Raw genomic sequence first — 20,159 nt, forward strand, 5'->3', positions numbered from 1 at the left:
AGTTAAAGGATTAACCTCCTGAAACAGAAATGCATGAGCAGCCACAGTACACTTGGAAAGGAGTAAAGATCAAGTAATGAATTGGATTAATTACCCCGGCATGCTTAGCTACATACTATTAAGGTAGGTTGTTAAGAGGGCTTGTTTTAAAGAAGTTTATAAGCATAATTTATTTGGCTTAAACACTCTTTCTTGGACACAGCTCAAGATCTGATCTCTGTTCAGTTTTACCCATAATGTGCCAAAAATATCAGAGTCTGCATTTTGTCTTTATTTTTCCCCAGTGCACCTAGACAAATCCTTGGACAACCTTACAATATTTTAATTCAGCTACTAAAAAAAAGTGGATCTAATATCTTTGCATTCCACCCTGCCCCCCAAAAAACCCTACTTTCACTTTAAGTGTGAATATTCATTTTCTAACTTCTAATGTTTTTACTGTGACCCCTACTTAAGTATATTCTACATAGTTTTCTCTTTTCAATTTTCCTCCTTAACACTGTCAGCAGGTGAAACAAAATTAAGGACAAAACACATCTGAAGTGTTTTGATGTGAAGCCTCCATTAAACTTTCTCTTCTGGGATTGTGGTATACTTTCTGATATACAATAAAATTTATACTTATGTTAATAAATTTCAGGAAATCAGTAGCGGTGAGACCAAAGCTCACTTTTCTTTGATGTAAAAAAAATGATGTGGGGGGGGATGTTGAAAAAGAAATTATTCTGAAATTTTTAGAAACACGCATTATAAATGAACAGAGAACCATTCCTATCCCTCAGATTTCTGCCTGAGACACTGATCCTGCCATGCCTTTAGAGAGAAAGGAGATTAGCTCAGAGAAATAACATGTGTGGAAACACCACATACCCTTCTCTGTCTGGGCCTCTGCATCCAGAACAATTTAATAATTCAATTTCCAATTTCTCAGTAGTAGCTAAGAGGAAGAAGAGTATATTTGTACATAATTTATAGAAGTGGTACCTTCTGTGCCGAGATATTTTACACACACAATAACTTTTATTTCTTGGGGCACATTAATATTTATATCATGGCATATGCTTATGTCCTTTATTATAAAGAACAGCCCTTTATTTCAGAAAGCTGTCCTTTAGATTTATTTAATTATTTATTTTCTTGCTTCTGCTCTTGAATTTCCCTTTGTAAAGCAAAATTATAAAAACTATATTATTTTTTTAATCTTTCAAATGTGCCTCTCTTTCAGGTTTGTCCATTATTTTTTCCAAGAAAATATGGTCACTGTACATATACTGCAATAAAAAAATAAAAAAAATAAATAAATACCCCACATAAATCATTTTTTGTGACTTCCTGAGCCTCTCAAAATTATGATGCCAGAATTCAATGGCAAACTGATGAACAATAACAGAGTGATTTCACCCGGTTTGGGGGCACAATAATACATTTTAAAAAGTTGCATTAAGCTTTAAATAAGCTTTATATTACTTTTTTGGGTGCAAAATAAATAGTCTTTAAAGACTACCCCAAAAATCTTTAATAATCTTTAACGACTACCTCAAAAATCTACCTCAGCCCTCTCTGTTGATGCTATCAAATCTTCTAGGGATCTTCACTACATATAAAATCATTTTTTAAAACCTGTACTTTACTACAGGTAATAAAAAAATTCACTCAGGTTTAGTAAAAATATTTAAATAATTCTGCTCCAAAAAGCTCTGAATGTTACAAAACAGCAGAAATGGTTAAAAAAAGTGAAACATACACACTGTGTAGTTTACAAGCAGTGAAATCTTGTGTCTTCTTAATAAGGTTCATCATGCAAAGCTCAACTCTTTCATTTAGTAAATTCCCACAGGAAAATTAGAAAAAGACCTCTATTGCTCTTTCAAAAAAAGCTCCCTTAATTGCTATGAGAACATTGAAAAAACATCAGTTGAAGTATTGTCTATTTGTTTATTTTAAAAGATATGGTGAAACTTTATTATACTGCCAGAAATCTTGGACCTCAAATAACAGCTTTGTGAACACTTAAACAATTTTACTGTAGCCTTACTTTGTGAATTACATTCTGCTTTATCCATACAGTACCACAAGATTACTGCAGCAATGTTAGGAAAGTTCCTAATTCCCTTTTGCAACTTTGAGCCACACTGCAGCTTTTAAAAAAGAAGAGATGCCACTGAAGACTTGTGCAAAAATTTTAACTAAACATTCATTCCTGCCCCTGGTATATACCTTATATTTCAGCATTTGAAGAACAGGTGTACAGATTAACCATAAATCAGAAAAGCAAGCTGCTACTATGGAAATTATTTGGAGGATGGAAATCTTGGAAAATAGACATGATAGTTTATTATATTTATTGGCAATATGATACCAGCAAGTTACTCTGCTAGGTAGTATGAAAAGAGAGGAGGAAAACTTCTCTTTAGAAAAGTTGGTCTGAGAACACAACACAGCCCTCCTTGGATCCAGAGAATGGAGTGCCTTCAATGAAACAGATTGCGTATGTTGGTGAAATACATTATCTTTTTCAGCATACATTCATACAGACCCATGAAGCTCAGGGTAAGTAACCTTACAGAGGGCGCAGAAAAGGAGTAAGAGATAATAAGTCAAAGCAATTAAAGGCATGAAATAAGAAAAGGAAACATAGCTAAAACTAGTTCACACCAATGTAATTCATAATGCCTATCCATGCCTTTATATCCCTGAAAACCATCCTTGCTTCCTTCATATCCATAAAATGCTTCATACATTGCCTTTTGTTCTTTAACATGCTCATCTTTTCCTTTTTTGCAGAACTTATCAACTCAATCCAACCACAATTTTCTTACTCTTCCACTTCCTCTCAGATCATTCACTTTTCTTCATACCATTTCTCTTTCATATATTGGTCCTGCAATTTAATCCTCATTCTCTCTACTACCATGTACTCCTTTTATACTCTCCACTCACTTTTGAATTCAGTATCCATACATTCTTAAACCTATCTCCCCCCCCATTTTTTTACAACAGATAGTTCTACACCAGTGCCATTCAACTTACTTTTATGTTTCTCTTGGCATATTCAACTCTCACTTTCGTTTAACAAAGAGGACAGAAGCATGCTCTTATACACATTTTTTCCTCTTTTTGACAAACATCTGTTCCTTGCAAAAGATCATATACTACCCACTACATTTCTTTCAGCATTTGCATGTCTTAATATTTCTCCAGCCATTTCCCCACCTTTAGTAAATATTCTGTAATAACTCACACACAAATATTTGTTGCTTAGTTCTTTGCTATTTATGTATAACTTGTAATTGTGCATGGCATTATCCCTGTCAAATCCTGGTCCCTGATACATTAACGTTCAAATCTATTAATCTTAAATCTCTCACTGCAAATTATTCATATCCTCAGCCAACAATATAGATAAGCGATTCAGCTGTGTTAGGAAGTACACATACATGCATTTCTCCAAACAGCATACCTCTAATTGCATTGCTTTTACACTTATCCACAAATATATTAAACAACCGATGTGACATCACACATTTTTGTCTTGTTCCCTATTCAGTGCTGAACCATTTGCTTGGCATACGTAAAGGTTATGTAAACTTTACTTTCATCATAAGATATTCTTATTGGATTCAGCAACCAACTTTGAACTCCAAATTCATATGAAACATTTCATGTTATCATATGTTTTCTGTAACTAACAAATGTACAATATAACTTTCTTTTTCACATTCATGAATTTCTCAGTGATATGTTGAAGAGCAAAAATATGTTGTATCCCATCAAAGTGCCACAGTGCCCAAATTTTACTCACTGTTATGTCTTCTAGTCTTTCAAACTGAATTCTGCCAAATATATCTTAGGCTCATTTAACAAACTATTCTCCTCCTTTTGAATTCACATTTCTTTGTAATTCCATTCATTCTGCTGGGGGCTCCTTATTCAGCTGTCTTCACCTACTTCCGAAACATTATTTTCGTTTCCATCAAAAACCATCTTTATAGTCTCTGCCTCTTTTAATCTTAACAGTTCCTTGTTCTCTTTGACTACATTCTTTGCCACTATCATCTTCTCTATATACACGTTATGCATTATATGTCTCTTAACCATGGGTTTTGCAGCCAACATTCTTTTCTATCCATAGCCTCTTTCACTTCAGCCTCTTTTACTTCATCATCCCATTAAACATCCTTCAATACTCCCTATTAGTATAACTCGATACAATTTTGCATTAGTATATTTTTTTCACTCTGTTTCAAGCAGTTTCCATACTTTCCTTGCATTTGCTTCCCATTTATTCTGTTGGGAAATTTATCTTCTAATTCTTCTTCATACAGAATTCATACTTACAATCATTCTACTTTCAATTCTTTCCTTTTCTTCTATGTCAATTATTTCCCAAGATTCATTCAACACTACCAAATAATATGTCCCTTATTCAGAACTAGAAATTCTTGTCACCTTTGTGCCATTCACTAATTATCTCAATCTTTCATCAGAAATAATCAAATCAGTCTATATTTCATTGCCATGTATAGGAATGAATAGATTTATGCTTAAACCACACTTTTAAACAACTGGAACTTTTTCTAAAGAGGTAGACACAAAACAGTCACCATTTTTACTCATTTTTGAGTCTGTAACTGGTCCAATCACTCTTTCTATACCCAGTTGTCTTGTTCCATTCCATTCATTTATGTCACCAAACAGAATAATTTTTCCCCTGTATGTCTCTTTCAAATGCTGTTCAGGGCCTTGTATTTCAGAATAAATGACACTGTTCTGTGCTAGGTGAAATATTTTAAATGCTGCATTAACACTAGGAACATTCTAGAGCTAATTTCTGTGAAAAAGCTGATGTTCCTTGTATGCTTGCAGAATGTCAATACAAAATGACAACAATGTCATCATCAATAACAGAACAAATAGCATCACATTGGCACTTCTATTTTGTGCTTTCCCAGTGGTAGTGCTACTGCTGATTGTATTACCATTTGTTATACCATGGAATTACAGTTGTGATGGCTGCTCCATTGGAAGACCTGAAAGAACAGGTTGGGGACAGATTGTCTTGGAGAAAATATATCTATCTGATTGCTAAGAGTTGACATCAATTTGATGGCACATTATCAATCAATCAATCAATCAATCAATCAAATCTATAGAAATAGATCAATCTATAGAAATCAATCAATCAATCAATCAAATCAAATCAATCTATAGAAATAGATCTGTGCTGCTCAGTTCCTCTATCAATTGCACTTTGAAAAACTGGCTGATTTCTTAATTAAATATAAGTCAATCAACTGTTTGATGAGGAACTTCAACAGTGATTAGGATCCACATGGTGCAAGCATCTCTGAGACATTATTACAGATTTCCCAACCTAGAGCCCTCTAGATATGTTAGGAGTGTAATTCACAGAATTTCTAGCCAAAAGCCATGCTGGGTGGAGATTCTCATAACTGTACTTCCAACACATCTGGAGGGCATCCAACTGGAAAAGAGTGCCATCAATCTTTCCCATAACTAAGCTATGCTTCTCTCCTCTGCATATTACGTACCTTTCCTCCTTCATTAAATCTTCCTACAAGACAAAACCATTCCCGAGAACAGAACCAAGTTGGCATAATTACTGTTGGTCCATGGGATGTGAAAACCTAGAAACAGAATGAGAAAACATCCTATTATTATCAAAGAAGCACAGTTCTTAAGAAATAAATTTTCTGAACTAATACCTCTTTTCTTCTAAGGTTCAAAGCCAGGTAAGTATTTCTTTTGAGGGAAAGAGGTTGTTTTGTTAAGAAAATTAGGCAATATTTAAGGACAAATAAAAGATTCTATGAGCACTATGATGAATTCTAAACATTTTATTACAAAGCTGCAGTGAGGAAGAGTACTGTTAAAATTGATAGAGTGATGTTAAGGAAGGCAAGAAACACTTTCCCATGAACTAAGCCTCCCTCTATCACTCTCTCCTTAGAAAACAACAACTTTAAGGATGGGCTACATATGATAAAATAGCATTTAAACCACAAAATCAGCACAGGACAGGAATGGAACATACTCCCCAGATAATCATTTTTCTACTCTTTCACACTAAAGCAAAACAGAACTTGAGAGCACTGATTACAAATCTGTGATCATGCATTTTGCAACATCTCATCTAATTTGGTTCTCAAAAATTCATGCATTTGCAGCAGAAAAATAAGGAGCCAATATACAGTCTGTAATTCAAATATGATATTTTACAATGAGATTAATGCATTCCCTACACAAAGTGTTGTTGCCATTTTCAGCCATTCATTTAGAAGTAGCCCTGAGGCTTGCCAATATTTCTCAGATTCAAATAAATAAAATTTAGCAGCACTCTACATCTTGTTCTATGGCATGTAGTAAGTTTCCCATAAGACCTAAAGTTCACAAACATGAAATGAAGTAGTTGGGAACCAAGGACACCTGGAATTTTACTGTTTACATATTACATGCCAAAATTAACAACCAATGGAAAGTTGTCTTAGAACAAATCAAGTGGAAAGTATTTGAATGACTCCATAACACAGCCTTAGGCAACTAGTATTTAGAAAAATTTATTCCATTTCTAAGTAACATCTATAAAATAAGAACAAAAATAACACATGTGAATAGAGATATTGGCAAATTTAATAATCATAAACATTTACACAGATACTCTTTTTTGATACTTGTTAAGAATAAATGTGAATAAAACTAGTATCTGGGAAAATAAATGAATGTGACCCTTGATTTGTATATTTCTGAATGACAGTTTCAGTGAATTATACCAACAAAGCCAGGAAGGTTTATAATCACCCTTTTTTGCTTTAAACAAGTACGTCTTAAACTTAGCACTGAAATAAACCAGAATATCCGGATTATGTAAGGTAAATCTATTTTTTCCATTAATATAAGACAAAATGTCTAACATGTCTGCAGACTAATCTTCTTGTCAAGAACTTAAAGGAGCGAAGTGCATCCTGCCTTAGGTACTATATTTAAAGCTACTTTTATGAGCTGGCTAAGCAAACCAAGCAGATATAAGTTATTTCCAGCTGCTTCTTGTGGACTTAATTTTAATTAATTTGGCTCATTCACAGTGTACAGGCAATTTATACAATATCACCATTCATTTATTATTCTGCCATATTTTTCCAGTGTTGATTCTTTCACTGGTTCCCTTGTTCTATTATATCTTCCCTACATTACATATTCTCAAAATGCTTTTTAAAATTAAAAAAAAAAGAGGTTATCCTGAAATCCATCATCTAGAATGCCAGATCTACACAGTACAGATCATCTATAAATTAGCTTTGTAGGTTTTGTAAGTTAATTTAAAAATATATGATTGCTCCTCATTCCCTAATTCTTGAAACCCCATTCACTGCATATCTTTTGGCTGCCAGAAAAATAATCATATTCCATAGCTAGTGGAAACGAACTGGTAAGACAAAACTTCGTAAGAAGAAAATGGCCTAATTCTGAGGCAATTCTACAACTTAATAACATAGTTAAACCATTTATCCCTAACAATATTACATATTGCTTTCTTATTATCGTGTTTTGGGGATTTAATATAGTCTGTCTTCAAAAATCATTCCTAATGGAATTAGTATAAAGGCCAAAAGGACAATATCAAGACTATAGCATGAGTAATTATCCTAAAAGATCACTGAGGAAAAGTACCCTTAAGACCATATACATAACAACACTGTAGAGAGATCTCAAATTTAGTGTACCTCCAATGTTGATTCCATCCATCATCTCTTCCAATTTTGCCATTCTTATAATACATTTGCTGTAGGACAGATGTGGGGGCAATATACACCCTTGCTTCACCTCACACCTATACTGTTTCTCCATGTTCAGCTCCTACAGTAGCGTTCTGTTCATAGTAAAGATTCCTCAGAAGAATAATCAGGTGTTATAGCATGCCTATTAACCTTAATATGCTCCACATCCTGGCACAATCCATGACCTTCATGCAGTCAATGAAGCAAAGATACATCTCCTTCTTAGATATTCTTGATTTATCCATTATCCACATATTAGTGATATGACCTTATGTCCCTCTACTTTGGCATGCTTTCTCCCCATTTGGCACTATTCTTCTTTCTAGGTTCTTAAGCAAAACGTTATTTATGTGAGGAATCTGTGAAATGATTTTGTAACATGTGTATTCTCTTCCATCTCCCCTTCTTCAGTATAGGTATATTTAGTAATCTTTTCTACTGCTTCAGCCACACAGACTTATTCTAGATTTATAACACAGAGTTGTTGGCATTTTGACTGCTTGTCTTCCTGCAGTTTTAAAAAGTTCAATGGAAATTCCATCTGCATCTGCTTCTTTCCTGTTTAATGGCTGATGCTCATTTTCTATTGGAGTTGGTTTCTGAATATATTCTCTCTCAATATATACTCCTGTCATTTTAAAACCCCTATTGTATACAGTTTCACTTTTGTCTTCCTATCTTCTTTTAAATTCATTTGTTTCTGTAAACCTCATTTGCTTCCACTAATACTCTTAGGTAGTTGTACCCAAGCCATAAATTTTCCAACAATCTCTCTGATCTTCTGAAAGTTCTTTTATTTTCCTTTTCTTGTTATTTTCCTTTATTTGTTGACATTCTTGACTGAGATATCTTTTCTTCTACTTTCTTTGCTTGATATTGAAAGTCTGTATTCAGTTGTCATGTACTTGTTATCCAAGGCTTTTGTCCTTCGGCTATCAGTTTTGAAAGTTGTTTGGATCTTTTCCTCTTTGTAATTTTGAGAACATTTTTTTCTGCTTTACAATATTTATCTCTTCCCATAGCTTTTCAGGTTCTCCTTTGCATAAGTTAAGGGCAGTGAACCTGTTCTTTATACTCATCATTTATTCTGCTGTACACCCTTCAAGACAAATCTTGCTAGCACACTTTTGTCTCTTTAATGAGTTTAATAAGTTTAACTTTGGTCACCTAATGCAAAGAGAGGACTCTTTGGAAAAGACCCTGATGCTAGGAAAGATTGAAGGCAAAAGGAGAAGAGGACAGCAGAGGATGAGATGGTTAGATAGCATCACTGAAGCAATGAGCATGAAACTGAGCAAACTCAGGGAGGCAGTGAAGGACAGGAAGGCCTGGCACGATATGGTTCATGGGGTCACGAAGAGTTGGACACGACTTAACAACTGAACAACAACAACATTTGAAACCAAAAAAATGATGATCTGTTCCACAATCCTAAGAAGTGTTCTGACATCTTCTGTTTCCTGTTTTATCATCTGTTGATTTTGATGTTGTCCATCCAGTAATGTCTAGATGTAGAGCTGAATCTGTATTTGTTGCTTGCAGCATATGTTAGCAATGAACAAAGAATTCTCTTTGCAAAATTTTATTAACCAGCTTGCTTAATTATTGCATTTATCTAATACAAAGATTCCTGTAATTTCAGGTCCCTCCACTTCTTCAGTTTTAGCATTCCAATTATTCATTAGTAGTAATACATCCTTTCTAAATACAGTTTTTACCACCTCTTGCAATTTGTCATAGAATTCTTCCTTGTCTTTCACCATACTGCCTGTAAGTAGGAACAGTAACTAATGTCCCACTGAGGTTCAATGAATATCCATTTCTGATAGATATGCTCATTTTTGTTTATTAGGTTATAGCTAAGGACATACTTAGCAATGTCCATTTTGAGTATCACTGCCATTCCATTCCTTCATATGGTCTATGCCCTCAATACTATATTATGGATTAAGGTTAAAATGACTTGTTCTGGTCCAAATAAACTCACTTACTCCAAAAATACACAGCTTACTATGCTTCATTTCTGTTTTGACAATTTTAAGTTTTCTTTGGTTCATGCTTCTCATATCCCATGTTCCAATTCTATGTATCCTTATATAAAAAAAGAAGGAAATATTCTTTCAAAACTGGGACCATTAGCTATCAGTCTCCCTTGCAGCTTTAGTTTGACCATGTCATTCATCTCAAGATCAGAAGACTTGTAAAACTTTGACCTTCTTTCAAATAACTAAACAAGTGCCTTCCGACCTTGAAGTTTCAGCATCTGTCATTCAAATATTTCAGCCATATTTATTTATGGCTTTCCTTTTTATGGAATTGAATTCTGAGTTCCTTCTCCTCACCTAATTAGCGTCCCTCATTCTTGTAGAACTCCACCTGACCTCACAACCATTATAGGTTATCCTTAGCTTCACCCCATCCCTTCCAACCTTAACAGCAAGAGTGGCCCTACTAAGATTATTAATAAATGGCCCTACTATATTATTAATAAATCCAAAGTTTGGGGGGGGGGGTCCCAACTGTTCCTGAAAATGATGAGATATATCAGGTTTAACAGAAGTTTATTAGCTCGGAAATGTAAGTGTATGAAACAATATATATATAAAAAAACCCACCAAAACAGATAGGCAAATCTTCAGATATGTTTTAAAACAAAAATAAAATCCCTTTAATAAAATACTTGGAAATCATTACCATATTGTTTATGAGACCTCATATCTTAGATTTGCATACCACTTGGAGGAAAAAGGCAGTAGGCACTGGGAACACACAAAGCACCATTCTGAATCCTCCATGCACTATGATTATTCAAGGTTTCAGCATGTCATCTGGATCTCTTTAACACAGACATTGTAACCAACCATAAGCCTAAAATGCAAGAATCGAAGAGCTGTTTTGAGTTTGTATGAAATGTTAAGTCTAAAATCTTGGATAAAATATGCCATGTACTAGAAGGGAAGGTATGTGCTCTTTCATTACCTACAGTTTTTCCCGTAGCATATCATGATAATGTAGTCCTGATCTGATGATCCATTATTTCAGATAGAAATCTATACTGTAACAATGAAATTCCAAGGCAACATATAAATTATGTTATTTAAATGTATGTTACATACTCTTCTAATCAAGAGTCCACAAATGTTGGCTAGACTTTATCTTTATTGGACTCTTATTATAGCAGTACAGTATGTAAATTCCTGGTAATATGCAGCAGTGAAAATGCTACCTCTCCCCAAGACGATAGGATCTCATTCTCAATCTCATACTTGGAACAAAATGCAGAACGTTATCAGAAATAATTCTCTGCTCCTCTTCCCAGTTTCAAACCTTGGGCTGCAGCAAAGGTTAGGGAATCATTCTTGGAATCAGATTGCAGAAAAATAACATGAAAACAAAATCAGAGTTGGAAAGGAATTGTTATGTAGCTCTGTCTTTTAAAATACACAGTATTCCTTCGAACTCTGAATCCAACAACCCAGGTTTCCTTCCAATCTTGAGATCAGAGAAAAGCAACATGAAAGGGGCAGAAGGTATCCAAAGGTATGCACAGGGGCACCCAAAGCTTAGCAGAATCAAGGATATTAATCCTATCATTATCTTCAACATCAAGAAAAAATCCTACAGCTAATAATGTTCTCCAAAAGACTGTAGAACACTTGTCGTAGTAAGCAGAAATGTTGGGCTCTCTTTTCTAAAGCTATTTATTGTCTTTGTGGCCTCAAATCAGTTTATCAGTATTGAACTGATCAACGCATCTGAACATTTGCAGGTTAAAATTAAATCTTTTATTTCAGTATCTTCATTTACAGAATCAAAAAAATATATGCAAAGAAGTAGGCAGAAAAAGAAAAATGAATAATGAGTTTAGACATAGAAATGTACAGGTAGCTAAACAGACAACCAGAAACTAAAAGAGGGAACCGAAGAGAATATTAGAGAAACTATATTTTTGAAGTCTTCAAAAACAAAACACCACAGTATTGTAATAGCACACTCTGATTAAATTATTATTGATGTATTTGACTAATGTATTTCATCATATTTCTTTTAGCCTTCATTACAGAATCGTCTACAATAGTCTGAATAACAAAGTCCCAAAATATTTCATTATGAATAATCATTATAGCCCTAAAAATCCTTGTGACTGAACAGAAGGGATGGGGGGTAGTTCTACTAGCTAGGCATACTGTGAACCATGAATAAGAGGATAAGTTATTAATAAAGTCTCTCCAACAGACATGCTGACCGAGAATTCTGAGAGAGGTATCCCCCATACGAGCTTTTCTCAACCTTTTGACCTGGTAGGAACCCTTGGAATATTTTTCAGGCCTCAGGGAACCCCTGCACATTCAGGCTCAAATACAGGCCAGAAATTACAAAATTATTATATTTGTTTCATGTATAGGCCTGTATATATGCATTAACAGTGTTCTTAAGCTAAAAACAATGAAACTTACCTCTTTAATATGAAACCTGTGCTTGTTTTTTGCTGCACAAATACTCAGTTCTGGGCCGAACTCGAGTTTTGGAGATCAGTTGTGGGAAATTTTTGGCCTTTGTGGGTTGTGGTTTTTTGGGGCTATTTTGGGCTACTTTTAAGGGTGTATACAGTTTTTGAGCGATATATCAAACTGTCATGAATGATAACTGCAAAATGCATCACAGGGATGCAGATGACACCGGCATGCTGAGTCGGATTGGCTGACCTTCTCCCCGCTCCCTGCATCACCAGCATCTCATTTCCCAAATCCAGCTTCTCCTTTCTCACCCGCCACTTTCCACCTCCTCTCCCAAGGACCCCTTTGCAAAACTAGAGAGGGGTTGATGTCTTGCAACCTCTAACACCCCTCCTCATAATATTTGGACTCCTCAACCTCTCCTGAAATCTTGGCACCCTGATGCCAAAGCCTTCACCACCACCACCACTTTTTCCTTTCCCCTGCCTCCTTCCCCCCCGACACCTTTGTGGGTGGCTCCTGCTGCTGCTGGTGCCTGGGGCAGTCCAGCCCTAGATCTCCTGCACCCACCCTAAGACAGAGCCCCCCAGACCACAGCACCCACAGAAAGGCAGGCAGGCACTTGTAGAAAGGCAGAAAGTGTGCCTGCAGAAAGGCAGTGGCAGGTTCAGCCCAAGAACAATGAAGCAATCCAGTCCAATCCAGTTCTTTTATTAGCTTGCACCTAATAGACAGAAACTCGCCAGATTAAACCTATGCTAAAGCAACTAATGGATATACTCCATGAGACTCTAGGGAAGGGCTATCCTCATCCTCTTTCTCTTCCCACAGTCTTGTGGACTGAGAAAGTGGTTGCTCTGGAATGTTCCCCCTCCCTCCTGATAACCTTGATCCTCCATTCCAGTATCTTCCTTGCTCAAGCCTTCCATTACAGGCAGGCAGGTGCCAGCAAGGAGAGCATGGGGTCACTCCTCACCTCCCCACTTGCACATTTGTGCGCAATCCCCACCCCCACCCAGGATCTGTGCATATTCCGGGTGGGCCAGCCCAGTGTTGGAGGTTGGAAGGCTTTTGTTTGGTTTTTGTCTCTGCTTTTTTTTTTACATAAATCATGATCTCCCAGGAAGATGAGTGACCTCTTGTGGAACCCTAGGATTCTAATGGAACCCCAGTTGAGAAACCCTGCCCTATACATTTGGAAGCATCAGAATGGGAAAGGACTGGTTTAGGTTTATTGTATTTAGCTTATAATAAGATAGAGAAATGACTACTATATACCAGGCCATTCAGTGATGAAAGCACCTTGGGAAATGTATAAATTAAGAAGACAAATGAACAGACCAAAAGACATTTAAATACACTGATTCAATAGAAAAGACCATACCTTCTTCTGCCTGGATTGCAAAGTCTTAACATCCAGCTTCCCTTTATAATCAAGAAATTTATGGTATTACTGCAAAAATCTAATGAAAAAAGAGGACTGCATCCATTCAATTACATATTTGTTTAATATATTTGTATTCCAGCTTAAATGGGCATAACTCTTGCAAAAGAGCATATAATTACTAATAGATGAAATATACTGAAATCTATTAAAGAATACAAAGTTTAAACACACATCTATAATCTAAATTACTAAAATAACAGCAGCTAAAATATGAAACCAAATAAAACTACCTATAAACAGACTTGACAGAACAAATGTTTTAAACTTTTTTTTGCCTACTGTAAGTCTACTATCACAACCACTTGCAATCATATTAGCACCCGTCCCACCCAAGCATTTTGGAACAAAACCTGCACAGCTCTTTCTTTTTTTCAATGGCTGGGAATTACACCTCCCCCAGCATCTCAAACTTCCACATATTTCTTGACAGTTACTGCCAAACCCTAGAGCAATGGGAACTCTCTAGCTTTGTGTGATGATCATGAGAAGTGCCTAAGACAGTCATACACACGTAAATTATGCCAACTTTTGAAGACAGCAAGACAAACTGGTAGAACAGCATTATGAAAATTTATGAATTAATCCGTAGGTGTAGATTTGGTAAGATAATGAGTTCATTCTACATTTTCTGCCTTGCCTTAGGGAAGATGAAGTCATATTTTTTAACAAATTGTCTCTTGGTCAGCTTTTTCTAGCTTCAGAGAAAACTTATCAAATGACTGTGTTTCAGTGCATTTTATACCAAAATGAATAAACTGACTTGAGTTTTTGAAAGCAGTATCTGGGTGTCTTTATGCAGTGGCACTATTCAGCATGTACTGGTTTAAGTTTTCATCCTATGCAGAAATTACTGTGTAACTAAACATTTTTCTGTTATTGGTGTACTGGCTTCCTGCTAATCATGTTGAAAACAACACATTGTACTGACATATGCACAGAATTCTGAACTGGAACTGAAACTGGAAGGAAAACCATTCCATTGCCACTCACAAGAGGTTGGTTTGTCTGTTTTTTTTTAAGAATTGCGTATCTAAAATTGATTTCACCAATAATTTCCATATGAGAGCAAGAGCATAATGTAAGAAACTGAAGCTAATTAACACTTCTAAGCCTGAGCAATGTGTTTCTCTCTCCTAAACAAGGAGGGTGTCTCAGACCTAAAACAATAAACACAGCTCCCTATCAGCATATGATCTAGGGCCAACTCTATGATTTCTAACCTTTTAAGGAAAAGAACATAATCTCTGGAAGTGGGAAACTATACAGGTGGTCTTTGCTTAACAACCACTCATTCAGCGACTGTTTCAATGTACAATGGCACTGAACGAGTGGTACTTACAAGAGTCACAGCATCCCCACAGTCACATGATCCCCATTTGCAACTTTCACTGCTGGTTTCCAACAAGCAAAGTCAATGGAGAAGCTGGCAGAAGGTTGTAAATGGGGATCACATGACATTATGCTTAACGACAGCACAGGATTCACTTAACAATGGCAACCAGAAGTGCTTTATGACTGCATTGCTTAGCGATGAAAATTCCAGTCCCAATTACCATTGTTAAGTGAGGACTACCTGTAATTTTAACAGACATTTTTTTAATTAAATATGTCTATTTAAAAATTCTTAAAGACTTCAAATATGAAATTGCTAATGTTTAATAATAGTGTATAACTTGTTCTAAAATTGCTTCAATGTACCTGGGCATTGGAAAAAGGCTGGAAAGTGACAGAAAATACAGCCACTCTCTGTGTAGTGGCTACCTCATTTAGTGACCATCTGCAAATATGATGGTTAAAAAAATTCATTTTCTGACCAATGTGCCATTTATAACCAAATTTTATGTGCCTGACAACAAAAGCCTTCAGTGTGAAACTGATTAAGGTCTAGTCAATTTCAGGCAGCAGTGCCTGAAGGGTTTTAATTAACTAATTAAGGTCACAAAGCTGAACTTGTTAACTTGAGGTTAGCACTTTTTAGGGAAGTGCTAAACTGCTGAGAAAAAGAAGCTCAGGAAGATATAGTTTGTTTAAGCAATCTCTCTGCCCTGCCAGGGGGCAAAAAAAAAAAGGAAAAAAATGGGTCAGGCATAGGACACTGTACAATGGAACTTTATCTAAATTAGACATCAGCAGCATCTCTGTCTCTGTGTAATGTGTTTGCTTAGAGACCATTTCACTTGGCGACCATTTTGCTTCTGATTTAAGGAATGGATTGAGGTCGCTAAATGAGGAGCGGATTTCAAAATATCTACCAATCCTTCTTGCTGAACAAAAATTAACCTAGCTCCTGCAAAGGTAAGCCATGGAACCTTAGATTTTTGAGGAACTGTTAGCAATCATGTAGATAGGAATAATATGGCAGATGTTTCTACTTGGCCTTTTAAAATTGTTGTTACTATTATTACATTTTTAAAAAACACAAGAAACAGAGAAAACAGAAACTGGGTGACATTCAATGTTCATAGATCAAAATGACCCAAGAGTTGGAGTTCTAACTGACCATTTCACACTGTTGTCATGATAATAAAAACAACTATAATAATGGTATTCAAACTCTAAAATATTTGGCTTAAGACTCATTTAAACTCTCACTGTGACCAACGTTTAATACGATTAAGAGGGAAAATGAAAAGGGCTGCATGGAAAACAAAGGCTAGAATTAGCAAAGATGGATGATAACAGTGGATAGAAAAGCACATTTCTATATATGCTCCTAAGAATTATCTCCAATCATCTTCTTCCTCTTCTTCCAACTATTGCTACTACAATTACTATCGCTATCATCATCTAGAAGCTAACAGAAATAATATATAGGAAAATATGTGTTAAATGGAAATACAACAGGAACCTGAAGTAGGAGAGGCAGCATAGTTTTCATAGATTTATTCAGATGGATTCAATACATGATAAACTGTTGGATAATGTTTTAATAAAACCTTTAAGGATAAGTGGGAGAAAAGTCAATTAAGAACTTACATACAAAGTTAACAAAATGAATGAAACTGCACTATGTTTACAGTAAAGAACAAGTTTAACATATTTAGACTAAGCAAGTAAAAAAATGATAAACCTTGCCTAATGTTAAAAAGAACATACAGTCAGTTTTATGCCAACATATTTTACTGCTTCTTAAAAATAATCCCAAAAAGTTATTGTTCAGTTTAGATCTTCTTCATTATCATTCTCTTTTATCATTCCCACCTTTTATTCTTTCACTTCCATTATGCATATTAAGGAAGTTCTTCCTAGCTCTTTGGATTTAAATTGCAGCAAAATAAAAATGAAACAATACAAGCTGTCAATCTGCTACCTCCCAAACAAACCCTATTCTTCACAAGATTACCCATTTTATTACATCACATGTAAACCATTAATCTGCTTTGGAGGCTGCAAAGCTGTATAACAATAACTTTCATTTTAAGAAACCCACAATATTACAAACTTATGAACTGTGCTCATAAAATCTACAGATTCAATCAATTTTATCAGTGACTTATTATTTGCAAATTAATAAAACCTTCACAGAAATAAATAGTGCACTAGAAATTGAGCTCCGTAACATAAGACAATTTTCAAAAACCATTACACCAAATACACAATGTAACAAGCTATTTCTGCTGATCTAACCAAGTCTCAGATTTGAAAAGTAAACAAGATGAAATGTGAAGTCTGGAGTTAATGCTCATCTGTACATTTGAGAACATAAGGAAGCTTTGGCTAGTCTTCAGGAAAAACTGCTCAAAAGTTATGGAGGCTGTCTCTGTAATTTCCATACTACTAACTATCAAAATGTATTAAAGCATACTCTGGCTTAGTCACCCTAAGTCAGTACACATCACATCACATCACATCACATCACATCACATCAGAGGAAATAAATATTGGACAGACTTTTACAATAACAACCTGCATTAAAAAGGCTGGTACACATCTACAGTTTTTGAAATAAATATATATGCATCTTCTGGTCTAGAATAACTTTCTAGGGCCCAAAAGTTTTGCATTCCTTCCACTGCCTCTCAAACATGGAGAATTATAATTAGGCATGTTGTTGGGCCAAATCCTTGTCCTATGCTCACAACATCCTTTACACCCTGGGAAAAAGGTACAGAATAAAAGAATTCCTGCAAAAAACATAGGATAGGGAGAAGGGAACTTTGTTTTATTTTGGAGATGGCTGAGGGAGTCCATCTTTAATAGAACCCCAGGAACACTTGATAACAGGAGTTACGTCTTGAAGACTTTTTTTTTTTTTTGCCCGAGAACAATTGTGTAATATTGTTGGGTTGATTATGAGGTGACCCTCTCTTTGGAGGAGTAAGCATTATGTACATCACCTTGAATTGCTCAAAATAAACGTAGGATATAAATAAAATAAATAAAGCAAACGGGTGAAAGATACTATAAATGGAGTTCCCACACTCCTCTGCCCAAGCAATTTGTTAGCGTTAACAGGTAGAGCCAGACCCATTCACAAAGGTAAACTGCTCAGAGTTGCATGTGATTGGAATGGCATTTAAGCCTTGCCTAGTAAATAAATAAATATATTTTTAAGGTGGCCATTCCTGCCAACCTTGGAATTCTGAAAATAACTGATATATAGTATTTAGGTTCAAAGGAGAAAAGACAACCAGCAATCCCAAGAAACTATTGGTTACCATGATTTAATTTTGTGGTTGAAAGGATTTTCATACATTTTAAAGAAATTTCTACAAACACATGGTATTTAGGTGTAACTCCCTGAGAAGGATGTATCATTCCTTTGTTGGGCAGAACCACATGTTACATGACAATGAGAAAAGCATTCATGCCACTCAGACAAGGGACAATTGGGAATATGTAAGCAGCACTTTAAATCCCAATCTCATAGTTTTCTTTTTTGCATGATTTAAATATGTCTTTGCCACTGATACTGTCACGTGTAACTGCCTAGGTTTATTATTTATGGCAATCTGTGCATGTTTCATTAGGTGCAGAATACATACAAAAATATATAATGGACTTTAAAACATTTAATCCTCAGTTTGGAATCCCAAAGACCACCACTAAAATCTGGATATATGCCACCTCAATTATGTTATTCTTAGGCAAAGTCCAGCCAACAGGAGTCAGCGTTTCCCTGTGTGGTTAAGCTAATTTTTATTCCTAAAGAATAGAGCACTGTTTTTCTCCTGCCCCAAACTGCAGCGTTGCTATTAGCTTCCTACAAACTCTTCAAAAACTTTTACTTCAGACCACAAAGTTTTGTCAACAGGCTATTTTGAAGATGAAAATCTCTATTCTCTCCCACAGTAGAAAATTATATTATAGTAAGTTCCCTTCTACGGAGTGCCATTCACATTCTTAGCAGCTTACACCTCTTTCTTAGATTTCCACAGATCCTTGAATAACTGAATTCATAAAAATGTGAGTGTTGTTTGCAGAACATGTAAATAATCTCTTAATTCCTTTTGGAAGCGCCCTATCTCTCCACAGATAAAATTCTAACTGAGGAAATAAAATCCGTCACCCTTCAAAGGTTGTTGAATTACACATCCCAGAACACTTCACAACAATCCACTGTTAGCTATCTGGAATTATACATTCAACATCCCCACCACAGCAGGGTACATACATTGACTTTCAAAATACCTATGAATGAAATCATAATCTGAAAGCCTTCTCCTGCCCTATATACCTCTGATGCTGCAGAACACGGTTTATGGCACAGGGTCTTGCACTTTTTGGCAGAATGAATGCAACAGGAATTTAGACATCATACCAGGACATTCTTACAAAATGGATGTTTCAGAAAGCATGGCTGGTTGCAAAACATGCTGAGTTCTCTTTAGGTAGTTCTTAACCCTAGACTACAGAGACACAACATGGTATCATCTCCCTCCCACCGCTTACTATATATACTTTTAAGAAAGTTTGCTACAAACCAAAATACCACCCTCAGTTATAATTTCTATATACAACAATGCTTCTGGAACCCACAGAACCTTATAAAAAATAAAAATGGTACATGAGTAATGTTAACTCCTTGTTTAGCAGGGACATCTATGTGAGCCAGATCATCAAACTAAAAATCATTTAGTAACTACACACCTCATAGCAAATAATGGTCCTAAAATGGCAACCAGAGGATACATTTTATTAAGGAACAACACAATAAAAGCATGCCAGTGGAAAACAGCAATGAAGGAAAAAGAAAAATTACTTGAGATACAGCACTCAATAAGGAATCACCCTTTAGAACAACAAACAGCTTTGATGGCATGGCAATGAAAACATGAAAAAGCAATCACAAAGCATTCAGTGGGAGATGTAGTAGTCAATGGGGAATGACAATAAAGGGGAAAGTAGTAATTATGGGAAAACAGAATTTTAAGTTGTACTAATGCTGGTGGGTTCTGGTTATAAATTATTTTTATATACTGCTGATATCTTAGGAACTCTAGATAATGATGTTAATTC

General features: G+C 35.5%; 1 protein-coding gene across 6 annotated transcripts in view; it reads right to left on the bottom strand.

The window, feature by feature from the left end:
* Positions 1-20,159, bottom strand: part of QTGAL (queuosine-tRNA galactosyltransferase) — a 185,979-nt gene that overhangs the window by 57,886 nt on the left and 107,934 nt on the right. For all 6 annotated transcript variants that reach the window (XR_015794690.1, XR_015794688.1, XR_015794689.1 and 3 more), the window contains one exon: positions 5,553-5,648. Coding sequence is in view for 3 of the 6 variants with exons in the window: in XM_088133457.1 (XP_087989583.1) it covers positions 5,553-5,648 (96 nt within the window). In the remaining 3 variants the exon portion in view is untranslated. The remainder of the gene's footprint in view (positions 1-5,552; positions 5,649-20,159) is intronic.

This window comes from Python bivittatus, unplaced genomic scaffold (genome assembly GCF_059951505.1).
Source record: "Python bivittatus isolate LINGU-HERP-01145 unplaced genomic scaffold, Pbiv_v1 ctg000080_np1212, whole genome shotgun sequence".
NCBI classification, from domain to species: Eukaryota; Metazoa; Chordata; class Lepidosauria; order Squamata; family Pythonidae; genus Python; species Python bivittatus.